We start from the raw sequence: 18201 nt of genomic DNA on the forward strand, positions 1-18201 counted from the left end.
TGTGGGATACTGAAGATTCTGGAGCAAGACAATGTGGTTGTTGCACAACATTTTGAATGCAACAAGCATCATAAATGGTCAGCTTTGTGTGTTTATTGCACATTTTGTGAAAGCAGTTAAGTGATAAGTACTTCAATGACTGAACCTTGAAACCTCTTCAGTTTGGATATTAAATGTGGCAGTTATATAGACGAGAGACTATTAGTCATTAGTATGAACTGATTTGCATCAGATGATCATATTAATAAAAATTATAATTTCTAAAAACTCATTGAACATATTATAACTCTGAATCTGTATGAAGAAGTAAATATGGCTATCATTTACAAGGGTTATTCTTGTCTCTGGTCCAACATGTTTATCCAAATGTCAATAATCTTCAATACAATTTAAAGTAAATTATAATACTTTTTACTTTTGAATAGAATGTCAAGCTTAAATGTCCCCTGTGGTTCAACTTAACACCTTTTCACTTGTGGAAACTGAGGCTTACAATAGCTAAAACCATCTTCATATATATGCTTACTGATTTCACCCTAAAGCTTCTATAAATAAGATTCCCACCTGAGTAGTGAGGACTCTCTTAGTACTAGTAGTATTCTGTTCTTAATTTGAGTATTGGTTATGAGTGTGCTCAGAGGACAAAAACCTTGGTTATCTGTACAGTTATGTGCATTTCTTGATATGTATCATATTTTTCAATAAAATGTTTAAAAAGCAGCTAAAAATAATAGACCTGAAAAATAAAAAGTAAAGTCCCCAAATTTATACACAAGTTTTGTTTATCATTTTGGAGCCATAGATGCCACTCTCATCTTTTCCTTCTCTCCAACCTATGGGTTGGAGATAGCAGTATTCTCAACATGTATTAAATCCTTATAACTGTAGGTCACTCTGTGGAATATCAAAGAAACTGCCACATCCATACCTGAGAAGGTGCCAGGCCCTCCAGTCTAAGGAAGAGTATTTTATGGAGTGCACCTGCTACCCAAACAGCTCATCATGGAGCCAGTTACTTTTTCTGGGCCATGCTTTGATTTCTTGCAAATCTTTCCAACTCATGTTTTGATCTTGCTAAATCCATCTATATGATGTGCATTGAGAATATTAGCAGCATGGATTGATTTGAAATATTAGTTATCTATTTTGAATTATTGAATTGATTAGGTTCATCAGTCGAGCCCAAGAGGAAGATCAGCCCAAAGGCATTCTTCTCCATGTTTTTGCTGTGGACATCAACAACAGTACCACAGTAAGTGTTTTTAGAAGTAGGCTATGGTGGGAAGAATCACTATGTTTCTAAATCTGTATATATGAAATGCATGAAATTTGTATACCTTTTATAAATTTTTTAAGGTTCATGAAAATTCAAATTATAAAAAATTGTGCATGGATTTCAAAATTTTTGCACCAAACTATACCTATTGTTTAATTTCTTTTTACAATGTCTTTAAAAATACACTTGTATTGCAATTTCACACTATACCCTAAAATACAAATAATTATTGTTAATTAAAAATAAAAAAGTTTTTGTTATTTTATTGCCAAAAAAAGAAATCAAAACTAAACTTAATTTCCTGATTTGGACAGGATAAAGGGCGATAGAGACAGAGACACAGATAAATGCAGATATAGGGAGTGAGGGAAAAACATAACAGAAAGAGAAAGAAAGCCAAGGTTTAGGAAATACAATGTGGAAATGCATTTTCACATGCATGTGTTCAGTTTTATATACAAAAAGAAAACACTCAGCAATGCAAAGCAAGAGGAACCCATGTTAACTGTAATGCTTAAGATTAGAATGGCTTCATTTTGTGAAATGGCCATAAAATACAGTGATTTTTTTAATTAAGTGGTTTTTACAAGCTAGTATTTTTAACAAATTTAATGTGTCCACTCAATTGACATTACTTTTAGAGTGTTTTTACTAATTCCAGTTTCAATGGCTTTTTACAATTATTTTTATTTGAAGACAATTGTGAACATCTATAAAAGTAAAAATTAGTATAATGAATACTATATACCATATACACTTTGCCAAGATTTGCAAGCTTGGTGTCGTTATCCCCCATTGGCCTTAATGGTTATTTTCTCTGTTACTCTGTCTATATAGGTGTATGCATAAGCCTAGTTTCAAAAGCCAACTACCTATGCTGTCAACTTTTGTCTTTTTAAAAATAATTTATTTTTGAAGGTCATATTTACAGAGAGAGAACTTCTATCTGCTGGCTTACACCCCAGATGGCTGCAAAAGCCAGAGCTGGGCCAGGCCAAAGCCAGGAGCCAGGAGCCATAAATTTTATCCTGGTCTTCACATGGGTGGCAGGGGCCCAGACACTTGGGATATCATCTGCTGCTTTTCGCATGCCAAGAGCAGGGAGCTGGATTGCAAGTGGAGCAGCAGGGACATGGACGATTGTCTATATGTGATGACAGTGTGTCAGGCAAAAGCTTTTCCTGCTACACCACGATTCCAGTCCCATGGCACCCTTTATCTCAAATGCTGCAAATGTAATATTTTTGTGAAATTTATTTTAAACACTTATCAAACAGAGAGGAGCCATATATTTCTTTAGTTTTAATGATTTGGGATATATTTTAAAATTGTATGCATGAAGTTAAATATCTTTTCCTTTAATTAATGTTTCTGTTTTCCTGCTGGACTATGGCCTTCGTATTTTTGTTTATTGAACTCTTTATTTAAAGAAGTCAGTAAGCCTTTGACTATAATGAAAATTATATGTTCCCAAAGCAAAATAAGTGCATATTTCCAAAAATCAGGGTATTTTCTTGCGTAGGAACCATTTCTTTCTCATATGTACACTGAACATTGGGATTATGTTGTAATCTACACTTCATGTTCCACTTCTGCTGGTTTGCCCATGGATGCCCACTTTCTGAGACAGTATCTTCTCCAGGGTCAGGTTTTACATTGAGCTGTTATAGCAGATACAGAAGACTCAGGCAGAGTCTTTCTTTCTATGGAATGCTAGGAACTGAACTGGGAGGGATGATGCTTTGGGGAGATCCATATCTGTGTCTGTCTACGTCCTTGTTTCTATGCTGTTATTTTAGAATAGCTTTGATTGTGTAAACTGCTTTCTGAAAGTGCAGTGTAGCAGCTAAGACGTTCATAAGCATGGCCATGATATTTCAGATACTTTGTGCTACTTTGTTCTTTACCACAGTCCCAGGTCACACAGGATGGTGTTGTGAGAGGTAAAAGTGGTGTTAAAATTATTTTGTAGCAAATAGCAAATAGATGCCTTTTCCAACCTGTTTTCAACTGCCAGATGCATTGCTTGAAGGAGATAAGCATAAAGTTTTCCTGAATGGGAGTACATTTTCTGTCTGCCTGCTTTCCAGTCAGTTGTGGCAAGTGGTTATATTATGAAATTTTGAAGAAAAATCATCTTGAACATTTTAAAATTCAAATTGATATATAAATAACTTATGTAAAATAAATAATGCTTTCCTTCATTTCTGAAAATCAGTTTCCTTCTGATGCTGTGGTATTTCAACTTACTGAAACTTAGCTTGCCATTTCTTTTCATTAAATTCTCATACCAATAAATTGAAAAGCCTGTATTTCAATTTTACTTCAGAAAGATATTTTTGCTCAAATAAGGAAATATTTCCATTCAGCACAGTAAAGACATTCCACTCACTTCCGATTCCACTCACTTCCTAATGGGTATCAGTATCATCTACCTCTGTGGTTTTTGCTTTTTTCTCCACTGCTTTTGAGATTTTTTTCATGTTTAACTTTCAAGAACTTGAGTAAATATGTGCTTTTCTTGGAGTCTATTCTATTTGAAATGTTTTGAACTTCTATCTGTAAGCCTTTGTTTTTGACACACTTTGAAAAATTTCAGCTCTTGTTATTAAGTAAATTGAAAATATGTTACTCAAACTTTTCCTTCCCCGTTTTCTTTTCTGTCATTCTGGAATTCCAGTTTCATAGATATTACACCTTTTAGGTTTTATATATTTCCTCAAGGCTGTGTTACTATTCTGGATTTGTTTGCTTCTTTAGACAGGATACAGTTTCTTGATTTATTTGCAGAGTCGCTGACTATTCCATTTATCACATCAGTCATGCCTTTAAGCTGAACCACTAAATTTTTCTTTCATATATTCAGATTTAAAAATTTCATTTTAAAAGTTTTTTCTATTTCTGTTGTCAGATTTTCTATTTCTAGCATATTTCCTTATTTCAAAGGGCAGCATAATAATAACTGCAGCTACGCCATAACTTGAGCATCTCTATTGTCTCCTAATTGTTTCTAAACTCCAGAACTAGTCACATTTTCCTGGGTCTTCGTTTGTCAACATCATCTCACAGTTACACTTTCACTAACTATTGCCTGATTTACCTTTAAAATGCTGTTTACTAGCAAAAAGCTGACTCTGCTTGAATTTATGTGTTTGTCCAGAAGGAAAACAGGATCAGGAAGAAATGAATGTATCCTTAATAATTCTTTTTAAATTTCATACTACCTGAATGTCTTGAAAACATGTAATACAAAACCACAGAAATTAGAAAACAATTATTAACATTTTAAGAGTGATTCTTTTTTTTAATTTATAGGAGGATTTTAAAATTCTGTGGAAGGACTTTCTGATATCTGATAAAACAAGGAAATCTTCCAATGAAAGCTAAAACTAAAACCTAGTGTTTGTACCTTCCAAGATATTTTATGTTAAGTACCCCTGATATTCCTGATTTGGGTGACTTAAGTATTACTGTTGGTTGCGGAGGCACTTTCACAATACCCAGGACTACAAGTAACAAAATGTGAAATTTAAAAATTTAGAGCATCTTCTTTCAGAAAAATTTAACTAACAGATTTCGAGAACATTTGCTAAGTCAAGCAGTTAGATCATGATAAAAATTCAATGCAAATGAAAGTAATGAATTAAAACAGGATTACTCTAAGGGGGGGCATACAAGTTGGACCCCTTCTTTCAATACTGGCATCCCATATGGGTGCCAGTTTGAGCCCCAGATGCTCCACTTCTCATCCAGCTTCCTACCTAATGCCTCTGTGAAAGCAGCAGCAGATGGCCCAAACGCTTGGGCCACTGCACCTGTGCTGGAGACCCGGAAGAAGCTTACAGTTCCTGGCTTCAGCCTGGCCATACTGGGAATGAACCAATGGATGGTAGATCTCTTTTTCTCTCCCTCTCCCTGTATTTCTATCTTTCAATTAAATGAAAATAAATATTTTTTGATTTTTTTAACTTTTATTTAGTAAATATAAATTTCCAAAGTACAGTTTATGTATTACAATGGCTCCCCCCCATAACATCTCTCCCACCCGCAACCCTCCCATCTCTCGCTCTCCCTCTCCCATTCCATTCACATCAAGATTCATTTTCAATTTTATATACAGAAGATCAATTTAGCATAGATTAAGTGAAGATTTCATCCGTTTGCACCCCCACAGAACATAAAGTGTAAAATACTGTTTCAGTACTAGTTATGGCACTAATTCACATTGGACAACACATTAAGGACAGAGATCCTACATGAGGAGTAAGTGCATAGTACTCCTGTTGTTGACTTAACAATGTATATGGTGTAAGTAATCACCCTAGGCTCTTGTCATGAGTTGCCAAGGCTATGAAGCCTTTTGAGTTCGCTGACTCTGATCATATTTTGACAAGGTCATAGTCAAAGTGGAGGTTCTCTCCTCCCTTCAGAGAAAGGTACCTCCTTCTTTGATGACCTGTTCTTTCCACTGGGATCTCATTCGCAGAGATCTTTCATTTAGGTGTGTGTTTGTTTTTTTGCCAGAGTGTCTTGGCTTTCCATGCCTGAAATATTCTCATGGGTTCTTCAGCCAGATCCGAATGCTTTAAGGGCTGATTCCGAGGCCAGAGTGCTGTTTAGGACATCTGCCATTCTATGAGTCTGCTGTGTATCCCGCTTCCCATGTTGGGTCGTTCTCTCCCATTTTTATTCTGTCAGTTAGTATTTGCAGACACTAGTCTTCTTTGTGTGATCTCTCTGATTCTTAGTCCTATCAGTATGATCAATTGTGAACAGAAATTGATCACTGGGACTAGTGAGATGGCATTGGTACATGCCACCTTGATGGGATTGAATTGGAATCCTCTGGCACATTTCTAACTCCACCATTTGGGGCAAGTCAGCTTGAGCATGTCCCAAATTGTAAATCTTCTCTCTCTCTTATTCCCACTCATATTTAATAGAGATCACTTTTCAGTTAAGTTTCAACACTTAAGAATAATTGTGTGTTAACAGAGTTCTACCAATAGTATTAAGTAGAACAAAAAAAGTACTAAAAGAGATAAAGTATTCAATTGTACATCAACAGTCAGGACAAGGGCTGATCAAGTATTCTTTTTTTAACTTTTATTTAATGAATATAAATTTCCACAGTACAGCTTATGGATTACAATGGCTTCCCCCCCCCCCATAACTTCCCTCCCACCCGCAACCCTCCCCTTTCCCGCTCCCTCCCCCCTTCCATTCTTATCAAGATTCATTTTCAATTCTCTTTATAGACAGAAGATCAGTTTAGTACATATTAAGTAAAGATTTCAACAGTTTGCACCCACACAGAAACACAAAGTGAAAAATGCTGTTTGAGTACTCATTATAGCATTAAATCACAATATACAGCACATTAAGGACAGAGATCCTACATGAGGAGTAAGTGCACAGTGACTCCTGTTGTTGACTTAACAATTTGACACTCTTGTTTATGGCATCAGTAATCACCCTAGGCTCTTGTCATGAGTTGCCAAGGCTATGGAAGCCTTTTGAGTTCAGTGACTCTAATCATATTTAGACAAGGTCGTAGTCAAAGTGGAAGTTCTCTCCTGCCTTCAGAGAAAGGTACCTCCTTCTTTGATGACCTGTTCTTTCCACTGGGATCTCACTCGCGGAGATCTTTCATTGAGGTGTTTTTTTTGTTTGTTTGTTTTGCCAGAGTGTTTTGGCTTTCCATGCCTGAAATACTCTCATGGGCTTTTCAGCCAGATCTGCGTGCCTTAAGGGCTGATTCTGAGGCCAGAGTGCTGTTTAGTACACTGCCATCTATGAGTCTGCTGGGTATCTCACTTCCCATGTTGGATCATTCTCTCCCTTTTTTATTCTGTCAGTTAGTATTTGCAGACACTGGTCTTGTTTATGTGCTCCCTTTGGCTCTTAGTCCTATCATTATGATCAATTTGAACGGAAATTGATCACTTGGACTAGTGAGATGGCATTGGTACATGCCACCTTGATGTGATTGAATTGGAATCCCCTGGTATGTTTCTAACTCTACTGTTTGAGGTAAGTCATCTTGAGCATGTCCTGAATTGCACATCTCTTCCCTCTCTTATTCCCACTCTTATATTTAACAGCGATCACTTTTCAGTTAAGTTTCAACACTTAAGAATAACTGTGTATTGATTATAGTATTCAACTAAAAGTATTAATAGAACAAACGAAAAAAATACTAAGAGGGATAACGTATTAAGTTGTTCATCAACAGTCAGGGCAAGGGCTGATCAAATATTCTTTTCATAAATTTTTTGAAATCCGTTTCTTGCATTTCTTCTATCTCATCATCTTCATAATCTTGGCTTGGGGTGTCTTGTTCATTTGTGGGCGTCATAATGTCTTCCTTGTTCTTGTTTCCTCAGTTTCTGTGTTTGTCGCTTGGCGTTGTGGAGATATTCTTTGGATTCTTCTTCCCTCGCGGTGGTGTTTTTTTTGTTGTTGTTATACTATGACTGTATTACGTGGACTGTCTGCTTTTGATGGAGCCTTAGAGGCTTGAGATGGGTGTTGCCAGAGAGCTCTGGTTCTTCAGGGTTAAGGGTGTGCCAAAGGTGACACACCCAGGTTAGTCATGGTAAATCTCTCTCTCTCTCTCTCTCTCTCTCTCTCTCTCTCTCTCTCTCTCTGATTCAGAAGAGAAGTAATCCCACACAGCTTCCGTACTCTGGCTCCTGTAGGTATAACATTTGCCTGCTCTTTCCCAAGGACCACACAAAGAATCTGTTCTGCCCTCAGTGTGGGCTCAAATTCCCCTGCTGTCTCTCACAGGTTTGCCAAGGTTACCGAATTGTAGCGTCTCTGGAGAGTACTCACGTGAACTCTGTGAGTGTTCTCGCCTACCGTCTCTTTTTTCACAGTCTCAGTTCATTAGCTCCACACATTCACTAGGTTCTAACCTCCTGTTATTTCACCACCCCCAGGGTCAGGTTTTCCTGCTTGAACGAGGGCAGGCACAGCCCTGAGGTCACACAGCTTTTATGTATGTCCAAAATGGCACCTGCTCTTTGTCTTGCTCGCCTTTGAGAAGTGAGCAGAGAGAGAGAGACTCGTGTCCGTATCGGTCCCTTTTTTTATTTCCTCTCTCCTCTAGTTAGCCTGGTGAACTTTCCCCCACAGGGCTTCAAGCTTCGTTCCCTCTAGGCTCCTCCTTCTGCTTTCCCTCTGGTGTCTCGGGCTACTGAGGTTCGGCTCACTTCACATTCCAGTGCTGGTGCATAGATTCTGGGGTTGGCTCCTGCACCCTCCATGCAGGTCCACTGTGAATCACTATTTCCAGAAGAGTTTCCTCTGCTGTTTCTTCCCCAACTCTTCCTTGAACCTGCAGTATCTCCACTTTTATTAAACTGTCTCTTCCCAGACTATCAGTGTGCTCCCTTCCTATTCTGCCATATTGCCCTTGTGTCACTAAAATAAATATTAAAATTGATTTCCCTTCCTTTCTCTGAAGGGAGGAGAGAACTTCCACTTTGACTATGACCTTGTCTAAATAAGATAAGAGTCGGTGAACTCAAAAGGCTTCCATAGCCTTGGCAACTCATGACAAGAGCATAGGGAGGGCCAGCGCCGCGGCTCACTAGGCTAATCCTCCGCCTAGCGGCGCTGGCACACCGGGTTCTAGTCCCGGTCGGGGCGCCGGATTCTGTCCCTGTTGCTCCTCTTCCAGGCCAGCCCTCTGCTGTGGCCAGGGAGTGCAGTGGAGGATGGCCCAGGTGCTTGGGCCCTGCACCCCATGGGAGACCAGGATAAGCACCTGGCTCCTGGCTCCTGCCATCGGATCAGCGCGGTGCACCGGCCGCAGCGCGCTGGCCGCGGCGGCCATTGGAGGGTGAACCAACGGCAAAGGAAGACCTTTCTCTCTGTCTCTCTCTCTCACTGTCCACTCTGCCTGTCAAAAAAAAAAAAAAAAGCATAGGGAGATTACTGATGCCATAAACAAGAGTGTCAATTTGTAAAGTCAACAACAGGAGTCACTGTGCACTTACTCCTCATGTAGGATCTCTGTCCTTAATGTGCTGTACATTGTGATTTAATGCTATAACGAGTACTCAAACAGCATTTTTCACTTTGTGTTTCTATGTGGGTGCAAACTGTTGAAATCTTTACTTAATGTATGCTAAATTGATCTTCTGTATATAAAGATAATTGAAAATGAATCTTGATAAGAATGGAAGGGGAGAGAGAGTGGGAAAGGGGAGGGTTGCGGGTGGGAGGGAAGTCATTGGGGGGGGGGAGCCAATGTAATCCATAAGCTGTACTGTGGAAATCTATATTCGTTAAATAAAAGTTAAAAAAAAATTGATTTCCCTTTAAGTTTGTTTCAGTGCAATTGCTAAGACCTGTGACTGTCCACTCATGCTGTTTATTTGTCATCTTTAAGCTTTTTATTTTCTCAGAGGATCTCAGATCCAGACCTCATTGTGGATCTCTCTGATGTTGTTACAATTTCTTAGTTACATATTGTCTCATTTGAAACTCTACCTTTTGTGGTTCAGATAGTTCAGTAGATACTATCTCAAATCCTCTTCAGCCCTATTAGGTGATTTTCTGCAAATTGTCCCTATTTTTATGAAGCAGCCTATGAGTGTGAGGGATGGAGGGAACTATTTTCTTGTTCACCGACAGCATTGCAAATGGATGCTAAACTTCTGAAAAGCTCAGTTTTGAATCCTACATTTCATTGTCTCAGTATATGTCCATGATAACCTAAGTGGGTTTGGTGCCTGACTCTCTAGGGATTCCTGAGTTGCTAATTTCCACCTTCATTCCACTGTGGTCTGAGAAGCTGCATGGTATGATTCTAATTCTTTTCAATTTGCTGAGACTTGCTTTATGGCCTACTATGTGGTTAATCCTAGAGAAGGTTCCATGCACTGCTGAGAAGAATGTAAAGTCTTTAAATGTAGGATTGAAAGTTCTGTAGATATGTATTAGATACATTTGGGCTATAGTGTTGATTAAATCTGCTGTTTCCTTGTTGATCTTCTGTCTGGTTGATCTGTCCATTTCTGAGAGAGGAGTATTTAAGTCCCCCAATACTATTGTATTGGATTTTTACCATGTCTTCTTAATGAAAGCCCAGTTTTCAAAATAAAATTCACATTAAGCTTTTGAAAACTGTTACAGAAGTCTACGATAGTAAGCAAATATTTGAGTTACAATGAATGAAAATGAAATGAAATGAATGGAAAAATGCACAAAATTTCCAACATAAGGGAATATACTGAATGGCATGAGGTTGCCCATTAGGATAGGAACACATTCCTCAATCTTCTGCTTATGTTGAACAGCAGGATATTTAGATAGCATAAAAGTAGAAGCACTGGTTATTGTGAAGAGCTTCTCTCAAGAGTACCTGTAGTTAGTCAGAAGGCCCCATCTCCAGATTCCATGTGGATGTGAATGCCTGTGTTTTTAGCTCATTTGATTCAGGACCTTTCAAATGCTTAAAAGCATTGTTCTTAAAAATTCCCCAAGATACCCCAACTGTAAGCACATGGATAGGAGGTGTATAGAGTAAATATTGTCTGGTATTCCCTTAATTTTAATTGTGGATGAGAATATTTGATCATGTGCATGCATTTAGACTTGATGAAGTTATTGGTGATTGAATTTTGCTTTTCTGGGAACATGGATCACCATGCAATATTCTTCTCTTTATTTTCTATCACTGGTAAACATAATTTCTTTGAAGATTTGGAGGAAGTAAAGGCATAACTCTGAAATAATCAAGCAAACTGTAAATGTTTATTTGTTTTCAAGAAATACTCTGACTTGGGGTAAATTATTACCAGACTATCAGTTTGCACAGGTTTGCTATGCCCATAAAAACAAGTTCCATACAACAGGACAAGCCTTGTTCCCAATCCCCAACACTGCCCACCAAAGTCTACTTTAAGCTTCTAATTTCATTCAGAAGAGTCGTTTCTGCATGTGCGAATCACTGTAAAATTAAAGGCCCACCTTCAAGGTAGGTGACAGCTTGTATAGCTGTGAAGAAAGTGAAAGTAAACAGAATCTTTCAGCAGAATGTTTTCTTTGTAATTTCTCCAATATGTATTTGCCAACAAGTTAATGTGGCTTATTTTTCCATCTTTTTAAGGTTTTTCTGCAAGCTAACAAAGAAAGTATATTTGTGACCAGTCTCTGGGATCAGGGGCTTGGTGTTCTTGCTGATGCAAATGAGGATAAAGAAATAACTACAATCCAAAGGTGACGATGTGATAATTTCTCTACTCTGGGCATGTCTGGAATATACAACCAACATTTTCTCACAGAACTATTAGCTTCTGTGTTGGAGCCTTATCCAGTAAAGCATTAACCAACATGAAATTGTTGATTTTGTCACACACATGGTAGCCAGTTTCAATGGACATACAGGATTACCACTGTCATCAGTGAGGAAATCCATGGGTCAAAGAGATGCTATTAAACCAAATTACCCAATTATCAATACTAACATTGTCACAAAGTTACCTAAGCAGATAAGGCTACATGTGATTAAGGAATTGAATTCAGTGACTGATTTTTCCATGCATTAATGCCTGCGGTGAGTCTGTTAGATAATAGGCTTTTGCCATGAGGCAGCATTCCTGTCTTATTCTCCCATTCAATTAAAGTGTCATTTAATTTCAGTGAGCTTGTAGTTGAGCATGTTCAGGGATGCAAAAAGTGTTTGTAGTATACTTCTGTTAATTTAGATATGAGAAGTTGCCAAAATTAGAATATATGGTTGGGGTTTCAACAAATTTGCAGGCAATGTTTGTAAGACATTGTTGTATTTCCCTGTATTTGCACTGGGTTGTGTCAATGGAATTAAAAATATTCTGTTGTCTATCTGTACTTACTGTTTCCTTGTCAAATGTCTTGCTTTAAGATTGTATTTTCTATCTACAGACTCTCAAGACACTTTCCAAAAGCCAGTGATATTTTGTGGTACATGTTGGGGTTCTTTCCCAAAATTTTTCAACATTCCTCATTACATCCAAAGACAACTTTGAACTCACCATTGTGCGTTGTTCCAAGCATGCTTTCCCATTGGCCATCAACTTCCAGAATCTCATCACTGGAAGAGAACCAGGAGGTAATAGGATGCTTTATTTTTGTACTCTGAGGAGCAGAATGCCTTTTGGAAAATGTAATTCAGGGTATGAATTATTTTTTCATTATTTATTTGAAATGCAGAGTTACAGATAGAGGTAGAGACAAAGAGAGGGGTCTTCCATCTGCTAGTTCACTCCCCAGATGGCCACAATAGCTGGTGCTGAGCTGATCTGAAACCAGGAGCTTCTTCCTGGTCTCCCACATGGGTACAGGGGCCCAAGGACTTCTTCTACTGCTTCCCCAGGCGATAGCAGAGAGCTGGATTGGAAGAGGAGCAGCCAGGACTAGAACTAGCTCCTGTGTGGGATGCCAGCACTTCAGACTAGGTTGTTAACCCTCTGCGCCACAGCCCCGGCCCCCAGGAAATGAATTCTGATGGGCAAAATTATAGAGCAAAAAATTAATAAAACTTTGGAGTGTTGGCTAGTGCCGCAGCTCCCTAAGCTAATCCTCAGCCTTGCGGCGCCAGCATACCGGGTTCTAGTCCCGGTCAGAGCGCCGGATTCTGTCCCGGTTGCCTCTCTTCCAGGCCAGCTCTCTGCTGTGGCCAGGGAGTGCAGTGGAGGATGGCCCAGGTCCTTGGGCCCTGCACCCCATGGGAGACCAGGAGAAGCACCTGGCTCCTGGCTTCGGATCAGCGTGGTGCGCCGGCCGCAGCGCGCCAGCCGCAGCGGCCATTGGAGGGTGAACCAACGGCAAAGGAAGACCTTTCTCTCTGTCTCTCTCTCTCACTGTCCACTCTGCCTGTCAAAATAAAAAAAATAAATAAATAAACCAAAAAAACCACTTTGGAGTGTCAAGGTTATTTATTCTATTCTGGAAGTTATGGAAATGTGGGTTCTAAGCAGAGAATTGATAATATTGGGACACTTCTTTCCAATCCAGGAGAAAACTCACTGATGTGATTAAACCACAGAGAGAGAAGCAGCTCATGTTATATAACCTGGAATCTGGTCTTCGTAATTGGGCAAACCAATGTGCAACTCTGGCTGCCATCATTGAGGGTTGTGGGAAATTGGACAAGGTTTCCACACCAGGATTTCCCCTGCTGAGCAGTGGTACTGGTGATAATGACCATCTCCTGAGTTCACTATTGACTTCCTGGTTGGCTTGAGCTAGATATAGCTCCACACAGTGACTTCCTCTGCCATTTGTGGCACATTCAGACTCATGCCCATCTATCCTTTCATTTTGGCTACTGCAATCTGAAAATGAGCTGAAATTCCCAGAGCATTCTAGTGGAACTGCAGCATTCCAAATCAATCATAGCTCTTCCCCAAGATCCTCCGGTATGTAAGGCTGGGTTGAGGTACAGCAATCCTGCTAGCAACTGCAGCTAAACTAGCAGACTTTATCCCACAGCTGGTTCCTTTCTTTCCAAGGGACTCGCCCAGAGTCTCTGCTTCCCACGTTTAAGACACCTCACTCGATAAGTGCACTTCACACGGCTTTGTCTATTGGGTGGTTTACAAAACTTAGATGATAGTGTGCATCCTAACCCAAAACATCCCATAAAGGTTAATTGAAAATTATAACTTTACTGATGAATTTAGTGATATCTAAAGATTATTGACTGAGCTAGGCCACAGTCTTTAAGTCTTCTGATGAGAAGTATTTTAAGATGAGTTAGAGGCCGGTGCCATGGCTCAATAGGCTAATCCTCCACCTGCGGCGCCAGCACACCAGGTTCTGGTCCCGGTTGGGGCACCGGATTCTGTCTCGGTTGCTCCTCTTCCAGTCCAGCTCTCTGCTGTGGCCCAGGAGTGCAGTGGAGGATGGCCCAGGTCCTTGGGCCCTGCACCCACATGGGAGACCAGGAGAGGCACCTGGCTCCTGGCTTCAGATCAGCGCTGGCCGCAGCGGCCACTGGGGGATGAACCAACAGAAAAGGAAGACCTTTCTCTCTGTCTCTCTCTTTCTCTCTCTCTCTCTCTCTCTCTCTCTCACTGTCCACTCTGCCTGTCAAAAAAAAAAAAAGAGTTAGAAAATATTCTTGCAGCTATCATTGTTTATGTGGAAAGCTGAAGCACTTTTTTTTATCAATTCAAGTTTTGAAAAATCCTGCTTTTTTATATTTCTGTAATGTCCAAATTTATTTATCACATGATTTATAACTATACCAAATTTAAAAGACAACCCTGTTGGCCGGCGCCGGCTAATCCTCCACCTAGCGGCGCTGGTACACCAGGTTCTAGTCCCAGTCGGGGCGCCGGGTTCTGTCCTGGTTGCCCCTCTTCCGGTCCAGCTCTCTGCTGTGGCCCAGGAGGGCAGTGGAGGATGGCCCAGGTGCTTGGGCCCTGCACCCCATGGGAGACCAGGAGAAGCACCTGGCTCCTGCCATCGGATCAGCGCGGTGCGCCGGCCGCAGCGCGCCGGCCGCGGCGGCTGTTGGAGGGTGAACCAACGGCAAAGGAAGACCTTTCTCTCTGTCTCTCTCTCTCACTGTCCACTCTGCCTGTCAAAAAATAAAAAATAAAAATAAAAAAAATAAAAAAAAGACAACCCTGTTTTCCCTCTTTTTCATGTCACAGATTTCTCTTGTTGATTCTCCTATCAAAAATTGCCTCTGCATACACAGCGATGACATCGTTGCATGCCAGATGGAGAGCAGCCTGATTTCTCCCACCAGCTTTGGGAAGAGCCCCTTCAATTCTGACACCACAAAGCATGAACACAGCTTTGGTAAGAGCTCCGTAATTGTGACCACAGTGAGAGCACTGCAGGTCCGCAGTTATATTTCTCTGGCTGTGGTGAGAAATAAACAACAAGGTTCCCAGAGATCGTGGGTGGTACTTAGACAGTGTCTGTCCTGGTTCCCAGGGCCAATCCCAAGGACAAGAGTGCATAGCCCTTAGCTGTGTCTGCTCTGTCCCAAAGCCAGAACAGATCAGGAATGGTTTCCTATTGTCTTGTGAATGAAGAGAAGATACCATGAATTCTTTGACCTAATATAGTTCCTGATGCAAATTATAACTGCATGAAAGACATCATGTGATAATACTTCGGAAACATGTTTTAACTAAATTTAAGCAGATCCCATATGTGTAAGGGTACCTCACAGATTTTTGTGGCAACACAGAATTACAATAGCATTTTATTTCAGTGCTAAGGAATTCAAAGTAATGCATCCTCCCTTTATCCCAGGCATACATACACAGAATGGAAAATTGCTTTGGCATCAATTTAAAGTAATACTTTCAGTATTTCATTCTCCACAAGATTGTTGTCAGACATTTAATAAGTGTGTTAGTGTAAAACTCCCTTGAGGGACTTTCAATATTGCCTTCCACCTCACACTCTGTAGGACCTGAGGCAACAGAGTTTTGTAGTGCCCATTGAAGGAGTTACTAAAGGAATACAATCTCGGAAAAAGCACTCAGTTTGATGTAAAGAGCGCCAAAACCTGTGCCATCATTTACCAATGATGTTATCTTTGGCAAATATTCTCTGTCAGTCTCAGTTTGGTATCACAAAATAGAAATAACTGGAATATTTGCGTTTTAGGATATCCTTAGCACAAAATAGGGCAATGGTTGTAAAAATAAATTTACTTTACAAAAGCATGAATAGGGCTAGGAGAAGTTTCTGTGAGCCTAGAAACTAATACTATTCAAAGCAAGGTAATACAGCCGAGAGCCAACTGCCCATTTTGTAGGGGTGGATATTTTGGCACACGTATGAAGAGTTCCTTCCTATTTTTTTCATTTTCCAGTTCTAATGACCATAACATTGTTTTTGGGACATAAGTAGGAATATCTATTTCTTTAGAAGTTGAGATGCATCTGCTATCTGAGAGTATTTGTACTAAAAAACCTGTTTTTCCTTCAACAGAAGAAATGCAACAAAGTCTTGAAATTAGTTTGATGCCAATTATATCAATGGACAAACAGGCACAACTGAAGGATGATGCCAAGCCCATAACTGGTAGGGACCTACCCAGCTCTATGTCCATTTTCTAAGATATAAAAGAGTAGAACCTTCAATATAAGCATGGACTCTGCTTTTCCTTTGTTTCTTCTATTGTTTTGCTGAAAACTATTTATCTAAAATGTTTGCAGGCTTTCTCTGAGATTAAATTAAATCCTCACATTCTATCACATAATAGATGTATATCTGGCAAAAAAAATTATGATGAGGAACATTATGTCGAGACATACCATTTTTGATAGTGTTTTCCGTCCTTTGCTTTGAACATGAGTTTCCCTGTAAAATTGTGAAAGCCACAACTTCTTAAATGTCTATGCCATTGCCTCTGGATATTGCTTTGTCAGTCTCCTCAAATAGGGTATGGGCAAGATTCATTTTTCCTTGCATATTTACATGTATAATCTGTAGTTGCTGGCTTTTCTTCTCCATCATCTGTTCCTCTCTTGAGATGAGTGACCCATTTGCACAGAGTTGACTTTTTGTGGCATTGTTTCCATCAAATTTCCATGAAGCATAAATGAATTCACCATTCTTCTACTCTTGCCTCACAATAAAGTTTATATTAATTACTTCATCAATATTGGCAGAAAATCTACTGCTCTTATGTCTTTTCAACTGGATGTCTTTCCCTTCCTAGTTCCTCAAATTATCCTATTCATATGTTATAAAACATAAATATGAATTTATTGTGGTGCTGTAACTTCTAAAATATTTATGTTGAAAAAATTACAGGAGGGGGAGAGATTCCAATTGCTGGCTACCTCCCAAGATGGCCACAGTGGCCAGCACAGGGCTAGGCAGAAGATGGAACTAGGGCCTTCATTTGTCTCTCACATGGGTGGCAGGGACCCAAGCACTTGTAACATCTTACACTGTTTTCCAAGGCCAGTAGCAGGGAGGTAGGTGGAAATGGAGAAGCCAGGGCATGAACTGTCACTCTTAAGAGATGCCAGCATCACAGGCAGTGGCTCAGCACATTGCACCTGTATACTGGCTCCCAGTGTTGCATTTTTTAAAAGACATTTATCTGAAAGGCAAAGTTACAGAGGCAGAGGCGGGGTGGGGGGAGAGAGATTTACGGTATCATAGTAAATATTCTTATGGAAGAAATAGTGATTATGTAATTTATCTCATGTGTGTGACCACTTGTAAAAGGCATATTTCAAAGGCAGCATTTCAGAGAAAAAGAGAAAGAGACAAAGAAAGGGATCTTCCGTCCATTGATTTATTCCTAAAATAGAAGCAATGGCCAGCCTGCCTGGTCAAAGCTAAGACAATGGAGCTTTAAGTAGTTTTCCCAAATGTGTTGCTGTAGCTTGAGCACTTGGGCCCCACTTCGCTGCTTTCCCAGATGGAGTAGCAGGAATCTGGATGAAGAACAGAATACCCAGGACTTGAATCAGCATTACAATATGAGATGACTGCATGGCAACTAACCATACTGCCACATAACACATGCCCCTGTAAACATTTTTCTGACTACTTATTTCTTTTAGTATTTGTGTAGAAGCTCACCTGATCACTCTGATCACATCTGGGCTACTCATTGGCCTGCAATCAACTGACAACTTGACTATTCATACATGACCAAGAGTAGGGACGCCAGTTATGTAAAATGAATCAAGCTATATGTTCATGTGTAATTGAAGCAAACATTGACAAAAGTTGACATCCAAGAATTGGGTGAATTTAACAATTTAATTGTGTATTTGGTTTCTTCCTTCTTCATTTGAAAATGGTAGGTGTATGAGTTCTAGGTAGAGGTGGCATTGTTTTATGACTGTGTATCTATCCCAGAGGCTACTAAATGAGATGGAGAACTGGAATGAAATGTACTACTGGGGGAGGAGAACTAGGTGTAGGCTCTCTTGGGT

At 39.8% G+C, this 18201-nt stretch overlaps 1 protein-coding gene across 5 annotated transcripts in view; it reads left to right on the plus strand.

Moving 5' to 3' along the window:
* Positions 1–18201, plus strand: part of LOC103346750 (uncharacterized) — an 81746-nt gene that overhangs the window by 21667 nt on the left and 41878 nt on the right. For all 5 annotated transcript variants that reach the window (XM_070058428.1, XM_070058427.1, XM_070058431.1 and 2 more), the window contains 5 exons: positions 1168–1252; positions 11400–11509; positions 12194–12380; positions 14932–15082; positions 16232–16324. In XM_070058428.1, the coding sequence (XP_069914529.1) occupies positions 1168–1252; positions 11400–11509; positions 12194–12380; positions 14932–15082; positions 16232–16324 (626 nt within the window). The remainder of the gene's footprint in view (positions 1–1167; positions 1253–11399; positions 11510–12193; positions 12381–14931; positions 15083–16231; positions 16325–18201) is intronic.

The sequence above is a fragment of the Oryctolagus cuniculus genome, chromosome 16, assembly GCF_964237555.1.
Source record: "Oryctolagus cuniculus chromosome 16, mOryCun1.1, whole genome shotgun sequence".
NCBI classification, from domain to species: Eukaryota; Metazoa; Chordata; class Mammalia; order Lagomorpha; family Leporidae; genus Oryctolagus; species Oryctolagus cuniculus.